This window comes from Microtus ochrogaster, chromosome 16 (genome assembly GCF_000317375.1).
Source record: "Microtus ochrogaster isolate Prairie Vole_2 chromosome 16, MicOch1.0, whole genome shotgun sequence".
NCBI classification, from domain to species: Eukaryota; Metazoa; Chordata; class Mammalia; order Rodentia; family Cricetidae; genus Microtus; species Microtus ochrogaster.
Window position 1 is genome coordinate 6,927,372 of NC_022018.1, and position 14,811 is coordinate 6,942,182.

The following is a 14,811-nucleotide window of genomic DNA, read 5'->3' on the forward strand; positions in this document are numbered from 1 at the left end:
TGCATGCAAATGGATGGAAATAGAAAACACTATCCTGAGTGAGGTAAGCCAGACCCAAAAAGAGGAACATGGGATGTACTCACTCATATTTGGTTTCTACTTTTCTTAATGTATCGTAAGCAGAGACTATTCACAGACGTCAGAAGCAGAGAAATTTCACTGAACAGACTCACATATGTAAGATATAAACATGACAAGTATAGATCATAACTTAGATCAGTTGTAACATATATCTGGGGCTTGAACATTTACTGTTCCTGCAGGGGACTGGATTCAGTTCTCAGCACCCTTGGGAGCTCACAACCGTAACTACAGTTCCAGGGGATCCGATCCCTTCTTCTGACCTTTGACAGCACCGGGTACACATGCAGTGCACAGGCACACATGCAGGCAAAACACATACGTACACAAAATTAAGAGTAAATCTTTAAAGCTTAAAAAGAATGCAAGTGTCGTTCTGCTAAGTTCCTCAAAGACCTTAGCATTCTGAGACCATCACAGTCACTTTGGTGTTGCAAATAAAAGAAGTATAAATCTTTACACGGAGCCTGCTCATTCATTTCCCAGCTGCCCAGACCTGAATAATCACACAGAAACTGTATTAATTACAACACTGTTTGTTTGGCCAATGTCTTAGGCATATTTCTAGCTAGCTCTTACATCTTAAATTAACCCATTTCTATTAAGCTGTGTATTGCCATAAGGCTGTGGCCTAATGGTAAAAGTTCTGACATCTGTCTCCTTTGGCAGCTACACAGTGTCTCTCTGACTCTACCTACTGTCTCTCTATATCTCTGTTCAGATTTCCTGCCTGACTTTACTCTGATAAGCCATTGGACAAAATAACTTCTTTATCAACCAATGGTAATAAAACTTATTCAGAGCACACAGAGGGGAATGCCACATTATAAAACCACATGTGTATGGATGTTGTTTAATGACAAGTGCTTTTTATAACATTCATGAAATATTGGGTTTGATTTCTAGTACACAACTCCCTTCCCAAACAAAAAAATTACCCCATAAAGATAAATAATACACAAAGTTATCTTAGAAGTTACATCCAGATTTACCTGCATTAACTTTTCTGTTGATTGAGTCAAATCTTTTAATGGCAAAATTTCACTGCAATCTGTCTGAGTAGCATGGTCTGAAGTAAAAAAACCAATCTTCAAATTATCCGAAATAGTAAGTCTAAAAAGAGAATAGAGATACCAAATTCCCTTAGAAAAGGGTAAGCACACATATTTGGCGGTAAATTTGATTATATTTACAATACTGTAAGAGATTATTCAATAAAGAAACTTCTGGAATATCTGGTCATGGATGAGTTGGCCTTGGCCTGGTTATCAGACCCCCTACACTGTGGCACCCTCATCTCTGTGTGCCTTCTCCACTTTTCTGAGATATGATCTACTTAAGTCTATTATCTTAATATCTTATCCTGTGCTATTGCTAGAGATGATTGTAATTTATGCATAGTCATATCTAACAGAACTATGTCATGATGAAGATTATCCTGGTGTGATCTGAGAACATCGAGGTTCCAGAGCAATCTGTGGGAGAAATCACAAGAGGAAACTTAGTTTTCCATAATAATATCAGGAGGTTTTCCTTTTCCCTATAACTCTCTCACAAAAGTTCACTGGAGTGTGTCATGGCTCCAGGCTGTGTGTTGCTAAAATGCAGAAGCAGCTAAGATGAATCAGCTGCCTGCCTCTAAGACAAGCAGAAAAAAGATTGGCAAAAAACAGTGACACTTTCACCTGAAAACTTTAGTTCTGAAAAATATGGTTACATTGTCCTTAAAGTTTGTTATTTATATTAACATGTGATTTTATCACTATACTATAGGAGTTATTATAAATATACTTTTAATTTCTTCTTTTTAATTTTGACTATGACAACTCTTTATACATACAATGAACATAAACCAAGACTTTTTTGAGGTTGTCAACACTTTGAAGAAACTCCAACAGGCTCTAGAGCCAGAAGGTTTGAGCCCTGCTTTAGATAATCACCATTGTGTCCCTGATTAGGAAACTCTACTCCCAAAGCATCTGCAGAGGCCAGGAACTAGCCTTTTACATTTCCTCCATGGCTCTATAATGACAAGCATCTTAAAAAGTTAGTAAGAAAACTCTCCACATGTACACATCAATTTGATCAAACCTATCACAACCTTTTGTTTCTAAAATGTCAGCTGAAGGGGAGAGGGTATGGGGAGGGGAAAGGAGGAAGAAAGGATGGATGCAAGCAAGCAAGCGAGTCAAGAAAATCCCATAGAAACAGAGGTTCTGATGCAAAGAGTAGACATTCCTCTTACTCCTCTGCTGAGAAGTGGGGGCAGACCAGGCTAGGGTCACGGTGGCCTTCCCTTTCTTCTTGCCCAGGGGCAGAGCTGTAGATGTCTCCAGCGAAGAGCTAGCTAGTTCTGAAGCCTGCCACACCTCTGCTCTTCCCGTATTGTCACATTATAGGTACCTCCTGGAGGCAGTCTCTGCCTGCCACAGTGGAAGCATCCTGACTGACGCTGAAACCCCGTGACTTCAGGGAAATTAGCTAATTTTTCCTTGCTTTGATTTCCTCTTATATTTTTCTTTTAATGTTATGCGTACAGGTGTTCGTGCTTTCTGTATGTCTGTGTACCATGTTCGTGCTTAGTTCTAGGAGAGGTTGGAAGAGATGTCTGATCCCCTGGAACTGGAGTTACAGTTGTATGTCTTTACAGGGTGCTGGAAATCAAACTCAGTCCTCTGGAAGAGCCGCCAATTCTCTTAGCCACTGAACCAGCATCTTTCCAGCATGCCCCTAGTTCCTTCTTATAGATAACAAGAGTGCAGAGTTCACAGGATCACTGATAGACTGAGTGTAGTAATCTTAGAATCACTTTGGTGTGGTGCTTGGTCCACAGTGAGCCCTAGAGGAATAGTGTTGGCATTGGTGCTAAGGGGAGTTATTACACCGCAACCATCACCACATTTTCTTTCTGTTGTTCTCTTCCTCTCTTTCTTTCTTTGAAAAATGGTCTTTCTATTATGTAGCTTTGGTTGTCCCGGAACTTAATATGTAGATCGGGGTGGCCTCTGTTTCAAAGAGATCTACCTGTCTATGCCCCCAAGTACTGGGATTAAAAGCATGTACCACCATGTGTGGCTGACTGTCAGGTTTTCAAACATCACAATTTGTTCATCATATTTGAAGAAAACTTTGAAAGCACAGCAGTATTCAACTATCAAAAGCTCATTTGAAATTTAAAATTTAATACTCATAATAATGATTTTCAACTAATCCCACTAAGTTCTCAATTGTGTTCCACACACATCAATATTATGATGACAAACCTTATCTTCAGCAGTAGCTAGACAGAAATGAAGCATCTGATTTTAATTAAAATTTCTGATTTTTTTTTGCCAGAAGAAATTGAGTTTTAGATTTAGTTTAGTTTAGCTTAAGAGCTTGTGTGTTTTTCTCACTAACACGGTGTTCTAGAAATCTCCACAGGCCCTCCTCATCCCTGCATATTCTCTTAGGAGATGCCAAGAAGTCATTCTGTAGGTCCCCTCTAAGTTATGTTTTCAGAGAGTAACCTTGAAGAACAAGGTAGCATTGTCCCCCTAGCAGGAAGCAATCTTGTTACTTATATAAAATGGTGGCCAGGCTAGAGAGATGTTTGACAGATAAAAATGCTTATGGTCTTGCTGAGGACCCTGGGTTGGTTCCCAGCACCCATATGGCTACTCAAAAATCATTAGTAACTTCAGCTCCAGGAGCGTTGGCTCTAACTGCTGACCTCCCTAGGCACCAGCCACACACATAATACACTTACGTACATGAAGGCCAAACACGTCTACACACACATGCACAAAAAATAACAAATTAATCTTCACAAAAATAGTGGCCTATAATCCCCAGAAACTTCTCCTTGAGTTTAATGCCCCATGTGTGGACACCTATGTTGGTCTTCCATGTCACCTATGGGAACTTGGGATATCACCTGTGGGAACTGGGGATGTCATCTGTGAGAACTAGGGATGAGATGGGACACTCAATATAAATTACACCTGTAATCCCAACACTGGGGACTGAAATATAACAATTGCTCATTCAAGACCAGGCAGTATAGAATATTCTCCTTAATACGAATTTATGAGAATCAATGAAATAACCATCAATATTTAAGGCTCTGCCCCCTATGAAATCTATAACCAACTCTGAAAATAATTAATGAAAAACACTAATAAAGTATCATGATATGTAAGATTAACTATGGTATTATACTGCACTATTTAAACAAACAAATTTAGATGACCATGGAGAATTTTCCTAACATCATCATAAGCCTCTAAACCTTTCAATTTTAATAATTTTAATTAATTAATTAATTATTTATATTTATATATATTTTATTTATTTATACACACATATGTACATGCCACCACCCACATGTCTAGGTCAGAGGGTCACCTGGAGGACTGGGCTTTCTTCTTCTACCAAGTGAGTCCTAGTATTGAACTCAGGTCTTTAGGCCTGGTGGTAAGTGCCTTAACCAGCTAAGCCATTTCTCCAGCCCTAAATGATTATTTTTGAATCTATCATTTTCATTGTCTCCTGAGGTATCTTGCTAAAATCTATACTGTGTTCCTGTCTTTCCACAAAGGACTTTGATATCTTTTCTCATCAAAAATAATTAAATTCAGTCTTCTTTTTCTAACCTCCAAAATCTGTGTCTGAACTAATAACTTAAGTATCATGCTTAAGTGTCGTGTGCTGGACTAATAATCTGAGCATCATGTGTTCATACACAGTATCGTGTGCTGGACTAATGATCTGAGCATCATGTATTTATACACAGTATCGTGTGCTGAAGTCTGTTCACAGTTCTACCCCCTAAAATAGTTGGTACTTTCCTTCTTTCCCACCTTACTTCTCGGCCCTCTTAACTTCTCATCATGGAGAAGTCAACATGGTAGACAGTAACAAGGGATGACTAAAAACAAACAAGCAGAAAAAAAACTTGGGAGCAACAAGAGAAGGCCAGTGGGCCCAGTAGCTAAGGAGGTAAGGGTGATTAGGAGGCACAAGAAGAGACAGGAGAGAGCCAGGACAACGACAGAATTGGGAATACTGGATGAAGAAGTACATGTATTAAAGATGATGGAGAGAAGTTTCTCAGTCTCTGAAAAAATATTAATAAGTGTAGGAAATGATTAAGGCTGGAATGTATGATGTGGAATTCCCCCTCTGTATGCTGTGAATACCATTGGTTAATAGTTAATAAAGAAACTGCTTTGGGCCTGTGCAGGGAACAGAGGTAGGCAGGTAAAACTAAACTGAATGCCAGGAGGAAGAAGGTGGAGTCAGGAGAGAGAAGCCATGTAGCCCCATCGGAGACAGACACTGAAACTTTAGCCATAATAGTAATGGGTTAAGTTAATATGTAAGAGTTAGCCAATAAGAAGCTAGAGCTAAGAGGCCAAGCAGTGATTTAAATAATATAGTTTCTGTGTGATTATTTCAGGGCGGAGTAGCCAGGAACCAACAAGTGGCCTTCCTACAACAAATGTACCCCAAGACAGTGGAACAAAACTAGAAAAATTGGTATAAGGTCACGGTTTTACAAATAAATGCATGTATAAATATATATGTATATATATATATCATATACTTAGGTCTACAAATAGTTACATGTGAATGTATGTGCATATGTGCGTGTAAACATATATCATCTAGTTACATATACATTTGTTTCTATTTATACCTGCCTAGGGGACCTACAAGAGTGAAACACCAGTAGCGACGAGCATCCTGTGAGTGGAATACTACTTGGTAAATGTCATCCACCCCTAAAAGGAATCATGTCCCTCAGGAAGGAGAGTCATTTGAGAGAGGTATAAAAGTATAAAATTATGCACAAACAAGTACAAAATGAACCCATAACATTTTCATATGAAAAAAATCAACAAATACTCAATAAACGATCATAAGAGTTATATGAGGGTTATGAGAGAACAAAGATGATTCTGGATCGAAAAGAGTCCCACTGGCTGTATTGAGGACAATATGAGCATCAAAATAAAAGTTAAGTACTAAATTATAATGCACTGAATAAATATAGTCCATTGGAGGTATCAAATTACAAGAAACCGAATAGTTAAGGAGATTTGTGTTGATGTGATGAATAGAAATTGAACAAAATATAGAAGACCCTTAAAAGTATACAAGCATGGTAAAAACAGAACCAGTACTCAACAACCTCCACAAGGGTGAGCAATTGAGATGAAAGTCATTCATGATGGCTGAGGCCAGTCAGTATAAGTTCATTTAAGTAAAGGAAATATTAAACTAACAAGAGAAAACACAGCACTAGAAGAAGAAAGGTCCATTTGCGCTAGAGAGCCTTGGAAGACACTAACTGGACACGACCAGTATGATTTTTGTTTGTTTGCTTGTTTGTTTGTTTGTCCAGACAGGGTCTCTCCTGGAACTCACTCTGTAGACCAGGCTAACCTTGAACTCACAGAGTTCTACCTGCCTCTGCCTCCCAAGTGCTGGGATTAAATGCCTGTGCCACCAAACTCAGCTCAACGTCATTGTCGCTAATAGTAGTTAATTGAACAGCCTTATCAATATTGAATCCCTGAAGAGAGAACAGCTCTTTTTTGTGGAATTTCTGCTGTAAAAACACAACCTGAATCTGGTTGTGTCACATCGTAGGAGGCTGGGATATAGCTGACGACTGTACAGCAGAATGTCAACGCTATACTTTGTGCAAGTGTCACATACATAAAAAACTAGGAAAGGCTGAAGAACTCTTCTAGACTACATGCATTCTATGTCCTTGTGGGACATTATGAGCAGCTGACCGAATAGGAAAATCTCAACCCCAATTAACAAATAGATGGACCTGTCACCGCATGGTAGGTTCGTACAGTCCTGCAAAACCATCCAGAAGTGATCGTGAATGAGAGCTAAGAAGGAAGAGTCTCCTATTGTTAACACTTGAGCAATTGTTTGTCCACCACTTCTTTCTGGATGAAGCACCTGCAGTAGACATCTAGATTAATTTATAAGCTTGGGTGGCCAGGAAGGCAAAAGATCGGTGTCAAGAGCATCTAGGGAGGAGTTACACGGATGAACTTTTAAGAATAGGGACAGACTATAAGCATACCTGTAAGAAACAGTGACGACATTGGGAGTCAGGAAACCTGGCTGTTTTGCGATCCTTAGGCCACTGAACTGAAGGCATAAAATTGGGATCACCCTCCTTCACGAAATGACTGAAATCTGATTATCAAGGCATGACTGGGTGATTGCTGTACATGGAGTCAAGGAGGACTCTGCACGATTCCTGAGTTCTCAAAATGCCTCTTAGTATTCCATGGCCATGGTAAAGGCCAATTTAAAAACACAGCAGCCAAGACAGCAAAAAGATCCTGCTCGGTAAGGAGCTTTGGCCCGACTGAACTTTGTGGTGTTCCTTAGCGAGTGGGCAAGCTTTCCTGCAGACCAGTGCTGCTTACAGCCTCTGCCAGGTCTCTTTGCCCTTAGAAGCCTGAAACTTTTAGTGTCTCCCATGCTGTCTCCAAATAAGTATTTATCCTTGTCGGGGGGAATTCTAAAGTGTCCAAACCCTGGGTGCTACATCAATGTATCAGATAGAACCCATCATCTGGATGTACCCTGATTCTCTATAGTCTGCACCCTGTACATTTAAGAGACCTGTTATTATTCTTCCAGTCTAGAGCTGTAATCTTTCACCCTCCCCCAATGCTAAGTGGCTTTTTTTCTCTATTCAACTTCATTTTCCCTTAGGCTTGACATTTATGTTCTTTTATTCCTTCCTATTTTAGGGAAAAAAACACCCCACTTTATTTGAGTAGTAGTTTTATAGAATATGGATAATTTTGTGTGTGAATAGCTTTTATTATCAATATGTTATTTCAGGTTATGGTTTAGAAACAGCATAATATGTTTGGTTATTTTTTCTGTAACTATAACAGGACAATGATAAAATATGTAATTTTACAGATAAACCCTCTGGAGTGTTTAAAAACAATACACCTATTTATAGAGCAAAGCTTTATAACCAGAGGCTTTGTTGAGATGTATGCTTTAATCTACACTTTTTCTTCTTCCAGTAATTTTCCAACATCTTGTTTCAAGGCTGTGGAAACTGAGGTTTAACAAAGGCAAATAACTCATCTAAAACTATAAACAGGGGTGGGGGACAGATCTGTAAGGTCCCCGCCCCAGTCTTAACTTCTTGTATGATTGATTAATTTAGAAAGATCCGGCTCATCCAGAATCTAAATAAAATATGAAGGTTCATTCTTCAGCTTCTCTTCAAATCTGAAGTAGCTCTAATTTTAGATGCTAACAGCACGGTCTAGAGTGGAAGCCCACATCCCAAGACCTTAGCTAAGTGGCTCCTACACAGTCCTTATTTAGAGTCTGTGCAATTCTCCCAAATAATGGGTTGCTCGTTATGCATAAAGCATGGTCTTGGGAGATAACAATTACGTTTAACAAATTAGACACAAAATTAATATGCTAACTTATACGAAACAGGCCCATGAATATTTATTAATAGGCTGCAGCAACACATCCCACTGAGCCCTAGAATAGTTCATCCTCACAAATGCTGGTTAGCGAATTAGTCAATGAAGATGACATTAGAGGTGCTAAATTTTCACTGTGGTGAATGGCTCAATGTTATTTAAGGAAAATATTCTTTTATTGTTTTCTGTTTCAAAGATATATTTGATACATATTATATCAAATCAAAAATCAATATATATCTGTAATATATATATATATATATATATATATATATATTTCCTGGCTGATATTACCAAATCTTATAGTTTACTTAACACAGCATCATTTTACAAATTATTTCCAAATTGATTTACCAAACTGGACCCCTTGTCCAACCTGCAGGCCTCACTACTGAACTGCTTAAATAGATGTTTCAACAGTCACTGCTGATATTCTGTATCCCAAAGGGAGCTGATCACATCACCCCATCCTGTTGCTCACATTCCCTTTACCAACAAAGTTAACTGCAACCCCATTCTTCCAGCTACTCAAGTCAGAAACCTTGGAGACTGTCCTAGGTTTGGCAGTCCATCAGTAAACTTAACCAATCCCTTTTTAAAGGAGTAATGAGAATCTGATTGCATCTTCAGCTCCTGCAAGAACTGCCTCCTGTTCTCCAGTGACCACAGGACCACAATTTCCACAAGCATTTTCTGTTTATCTGCTTGTGTGTGAGCATGGGAAGGCAGAAGTCAAGGTTGAGTGTCTTCCTCTATTGTGTGTCTCCTTGTTTTTGGAATGGGACCACTTGATGAATTCCGGCTTCTAGCTGTATCAGCTAGACTAGCGGCTGGCAGTGAGCACCTGGGACCCCCACCCCTGAGCTGGCCTTACAGATTTGCTTCACTATGCCCAGCTTTGTACATGGCTAAAGATGCACTCAGGCCCTCATAGCAACTCTCCAAGGCCATCCTCCTGGATAGATATTATATAAGTCCCCTAACTGGTTTCCCCACTTGTGCCCTTGTCCCTGTTATGGTCTATTATCAAAACAGCAGAGCAAGCCAATGGATAGGTAAGTCAGGGAATGCCGGGACTCTACGTCAATACCCTCCTGGCCTCCCACCTCTTTGGAAATAAAAGCTGAAGTCTTTGTGGCGATCTAAGACCCTGGAATCTGGCTATCTCTCTTCTGCCTCACCGCATTCTATGCCATAGCCATGCAGGCCTCCTGTATTCCTATACCCAGATTCCCTACCTTCCCTTTCTCTGAGCCAGGGTTTTGGCTCCAGATCTATCTGCCCGGCTCCTCCCTGCAGTTTCTTCTTAATGTCAGCACAGTGAAGTATTTCTGAGAGCCATATCTAAAATTATAATTCCTTCTTTTTTCTACTCGGTGACTTGGGGGTGTGTAACATGCACACACAATTTCCTCTGCTACCCTCTGCTTCTGTCTCTTCTGTCAATGCTGCCTGACTCATTTAGTCACTGACTTAACTAGTTTGCTGATTCCTAACTAGAATGTCTACTTCACCACGGTTGGGCTGTCTTTGTGTGAATGAATGGCTGTCTCCCCAGGCCCTAACCCAGCTATGCTTAGATCCCTGGGTGTTGGGGGGTGTTCAGCTTCTCCCACTCATTTCAGAACTTTAACCTGGTTCACTGAAGAAAAAATGTTATGGGCGTTAGTGGTTCCTGGACTCAGTCAATGTGTGTTGGTACAGTACTCGGCAGAGGTCGGTCAGTCCCTTGAGTCTGGCTGGAATGCTGTTGGGGATGTATTCCACGGTGGAATGTCAAGAAATCCAGAAGAAAAAGGGACTCTTAGGAACAGATTACACATAGTGTAATCCACTGGTGTCTACCGCGAACTGCCTGTGATATGTGCTTTTGACACATATCAGGGTCTTTACGTACTTTTATCAGGGTCTGCGTGTACCCTTACTCAGTTTGATCAACGTACCTATTGTTTAATACAGTTGCACTCGGGAGGCTGGACTCAACAGGATTGCGTCACTGAGTCAAGCTGGACTGGTCCAGCTATAGGCAACTGCCCCACCCCCACCCACGCCCCAGCAACCTGGAGCTACCATGGTGTTGGGCTTGCCTAGAACCAATTACCTGGCTCCCCGAAGCCTCTGCCTATGAAACTGCATCTTATAGCAAGGAACCCAGGCTTTTGGGCCCACTACTTTGAAAAGGTGTTTTAAGAAAAATGTCCCCTACCCCCAAGACACACACAAGAAATATCAACTCTACATTATCCAAATAACAATAGTAGTGTTGAGGTCAAAGAATCCCAAGAAGGAGGAATGAAAACCAAGGACCCTGAAATAACACAAATGGGTATGACTGGCTGTCTCTGTGCTTTTGGAGGGTGCTCTAATTTTAAGAAAATCCATGTCAACGCCCTACTTTTTGATGGCTTCTAGATATGGGGTCAAGAGAGCTGAACAGATCATGATGTGGGAGCCTCTGAAATAGAACTGTACCATTATAAAAAGTCAGGGTGGTGGTGGTAGAGAGTGGGGAAGTTGGGAGACAGCACCCCTGCAGGTCCCAAAGGAAGTGTTTATGGGAAAGGACGACAAGACACCAAATCAGTGCCCAGTTCTTGGACTTTCAGCCTTAGAACAGCCAAAGAAATCTGTGTTTAAAAGCTGGAGTCTCTGGTATTTTTCTTAAAGCAGCTCTGTGTCATTTCTGTATGGCTCTCTTCTAAACCATACTTAGGTGAACACATTTAACATGTCCTGTGCTCGATGATGAGCAGGCACAGTTGGCCACTGTCCTGTTCCCAGTTGAGATGATAGAGACAGAGAAGTAAACCACCTAAGTCAGGTCTGGGTGAGAAGCTAGGCAGAATTGAAAGCCTGAGCTTATAACCTACGGTGTACTTAAGAAATCAAAAGACCCGAGGCTGTGGGCCTGCTCTGGGGTGTGTGGGCTCAGCGGGCAGGTCACCTGGGGTTGTATTGAAATTGTTCAATAGCCCCCTGAAGGGTCTCGAGAATCCTCCGGCATCCTTGGGTCTTTGACGAGTCCTCCCAGTTCTCAGTCTCGGCGTCCGCCATGCCCACAGGCTGTGCGCCAGCTCTCAGAGTTCTGAAAGGTTCAATCCCAAAGCCAGCGTCCGTTGCCATGGCGACTCCCAGGGAAACCTGAGAAGGGTGGGTGGGGATGGGGGCGGGGCGGAGTGGAGCGGAGAGCGGGTGGGGGCGGGGTGGCTGAGGTGCAGGGAGGGCTGCGGAGGTGCCCCTCTGTTCCGCCAAGCCACCTGCCCTACCAAATATACACCCTGGGACAAAGCACCTCTTCCCCGGGTGCCCACAACCTAGCCGGCTCCTAAAATGTCTCCAAGGAAAGTTGCACCCCGTAAATAACTCTGCTGTGGCCCACACGCCTCCAGACCCTTTCTGCTTCCTTCACTCCCGAGGCTCTGAGCTCAACCTTCCTTCCTGGCTGGACAACGTCTTTCCCACGTGCCTGTCGCTCTCTTTTGCTTGGCCTGTTACCAAATGTCACCCTCTGGGAAGATGGAAACTAGTAACCCCATCTATTAGCTATGCTCATGACATAAAGAGGCTTGGCTGTCAGCAATCCCACAGGAGAGCAGGTGGCTTGATAAAATATCTCCGCCTTCATCTGACCACATACACTAAGAGCTGCTAGCAAAGACTTCCTTTGCAGAGGTTAAACAGGCCTACATCCTTATTTAATAGAAAGGCAGTTCCCACTATACCATGCACGACGGAATTCAACTCACTAGCTACCATTCTTAAGAGAAGCTATTTTTAGTGATGAAACTATCAATCATTCTCAACTGTGGATCACCCAGTGACAACAGCTGACAAGGGACACCTAAGCTCAGGGTGCCATCTCTTTGTTTTATAGCTAAGTGTTCTTATTCTCTTTTCACTATATTGTCTACAGAAGATACTGGGTTTTTTTTTTCTTCTCTCTCTTCTAATTAGCTTGGTGGTAGGAGTATAAAACAGAAAGAAATTCACTCTAACATCACCATTGTCTTTAAATGTTTAAAAGATGTGGTGTCTCTCTCTGTGTTTGTGTGTGTGTGTGTGTGTGTGTGTGTGTGTGTGTGTGCGCGCGCACGCCGGCGCCTGCTTACAGTGCCCTGAGAGAAGAGGGCGAGGCATCTCCTGGAACTAGAGTTTCAGAAGACTGTGATTTGCCTTTTGGCTACTTGGGACCAAACCCCTGACTCTCTGCAAATGCTCTGAACAGCTGAGCCATTTCCCCAGCCCCAGCACTGTTTTACACTTACACACGGAAGTAATGTGTGGTGGCCCAGACTCATGATCCCAACACTCTGGATACAGCATAAGGTAAGAAGATAGAGTTCAGGGTCATATCAGACTCCATCCATCATGTCCCTATCTCAGAAAATGAGGGGGGGGAAGAAAGAGACAGAAAGAGGGAGGGAAGAAGAATGTAAGATGGTTACAGAAATTGTAACAACAACAACAACAACAAAATAACATTTAAAGGTTTGTTTTCCTTGAGGACAGGGCTATTTTTGCTCTACCGAGATTGTAATTTTTTTTTTTTTTAATTTTCTAACTTCTAGAGTTGGGCATGTAGCTCCATGGTAGAGTGCTTAACACACACAAGTTCTTGAGTTCAAGTCCTGACACTACATAAACTGGGTGTCTGGTACATGTCCATAATTCCAGCACTCTAGAGCCAAGAGTTCAGAAGTTCAAGGTCATCCTTTCTATATAGGGGGTTCAAGGTCAATCTTACTTGAGATCCTATGTTTAAAAAATATATACTACTTGAAAACAATTCAACATTAACTTAGGAAACTTTTATTATATAAAATATTTTAATATAGATATTTACAATACATTATCTTTTTCTTCACCATACACATTTTTTTTTTAGAAAAATAAAGATTAAATTAGAACAGAGTCAAGATAGTATAATGAGTTGTGATAAGCTCTTGGCTATGTGGCTTAGGTAATTATAAATGATATTTTGAAACTGACGCAAGATCTCACAGTTGAGCTCATGAGTCATTGGTCAGGGCTGTGTGGCATTTGTTGGTCAGGCTGCATAGTTACACCATCCCCCAGAAACACGGACCAAAACAAAACGTCTTTATTGGAACTTTGCAGCCACCTAGCAAGGAGATTCAGTTTTCAGCATGCAAGGCACCAAGAAACAAGTGTGAAACTATGGACAGCGTAACATTTCCTGTTGGCCACCTGCGTTTAATCTCCGACTGTCCTGGCTTATTCAGCTGCTTACCTCAGATCACAATCTCACCTCCAGAAAGGAGGCCTGGCACAGTCAGGTTTGTCATACTGAAGTTAGTATTCTTTCATCAGATGGGGGATTCATTGGTGGTTTTAGTAGAGAAAGTTCATGGACTCCAGGCTAAATATTAGAAATATAGGCTCTAAACTCACTTTCGAATACTGGGCTCATATATTTAACGTTCCCAAGCTTCTGGTGTTTTATAAACAAAAGCTGGCTAACAAACCTTTCTCAACAGGCAGTTTGGCTTAATCTGTAAAGTGGGAAGAACTCGCAGCTCACACAGCACACTACAAAACAGACCACAACCGTGCTCTTAAGACAATCTTTCCTCTTCCCAAACCACCCCCGAAGAAGACAACTGCAACATCCAAGGTTTTCATCTTCCTAAAAGCTGAACATTTCAAAAGCTAGAATGATTCTTCACTTCCTCAGCCAATAGGACAGAGGGCAGAGCTTGAGGGCAGAGTTTAAACACACACACACACACACACACACACACACTAGACTGTGGCTTCCTATGAAAATGTCACCTGCCAATTATCAAGAGGGATTGCACCTTAGATTAAGTAGCAGGAGGATTTGATTAAGAGTCAAGTGGTGTCTCTGAACATGGTAATTTATATATCCCAGTTGGACATTATCAGTTCTGTAGCTCTAGTAAAACCCAAGAGGTTTCAGTTTAGGTTTGTAATTTAAATGCTTTTGAGGGAGTCATGCTATGGGAAGTGCTTATTTTTCCTTTATCACCAGCCATAAGATGTGATTATGTGGTACTGGTGCTGTTATGTAAACTTGTTTTATGTAATGCTCCGTCCCTAACTGGAGATCTGAAGTAAAGGGTTGGGAAAGGAAACAGGGAAGCCCCAGCCAGCCAGTACAATTTTATGCCCTAAATCCTTTGGAGGTAAAACCAAAGAGACTAGATCATGTCTTAAACTGGGTTGCAGCAAGTTACCATCTCCACTATAAATATCCATTAGTGATTGT

At 41.3% G+C, this 14,811-nt stretch overlaps 1 protein-coding gene across 1 annotated transcript in view; it reads right to left on the reverse strand.

Annotated features, from left to right (window-relative positions):
• C16H10orf67 (chromosome 16 C10orf67 homolog) overlaps positions 1 to 11,668 on the reverse strand; it is a 92,361-nt gene extending 80,693 nt beyond the window's left edge. Inside the window, exons 1-2 of the mRNA XM_005354677.2 lie at positions 11,506 to 11,668; positions 1,074 to 1,194 (exon numbers count right to left, since the gene is read on the reverse strand). Of these exons, the coding sequence (XP_005354734.1) occupies positions 1,074 to 1,194; positions 11,506 to 11,615 (231 nt within the window). The 5' untranslated portion in view covers positions 11,616 to 11,668. The remainder of the gene's footprint in view (positions 1 to 1,073; positions 1,195 to 11,505) is intronic.
• Positions 11,669 to 14,811: the final 3,143 nt, after the last annotated feature.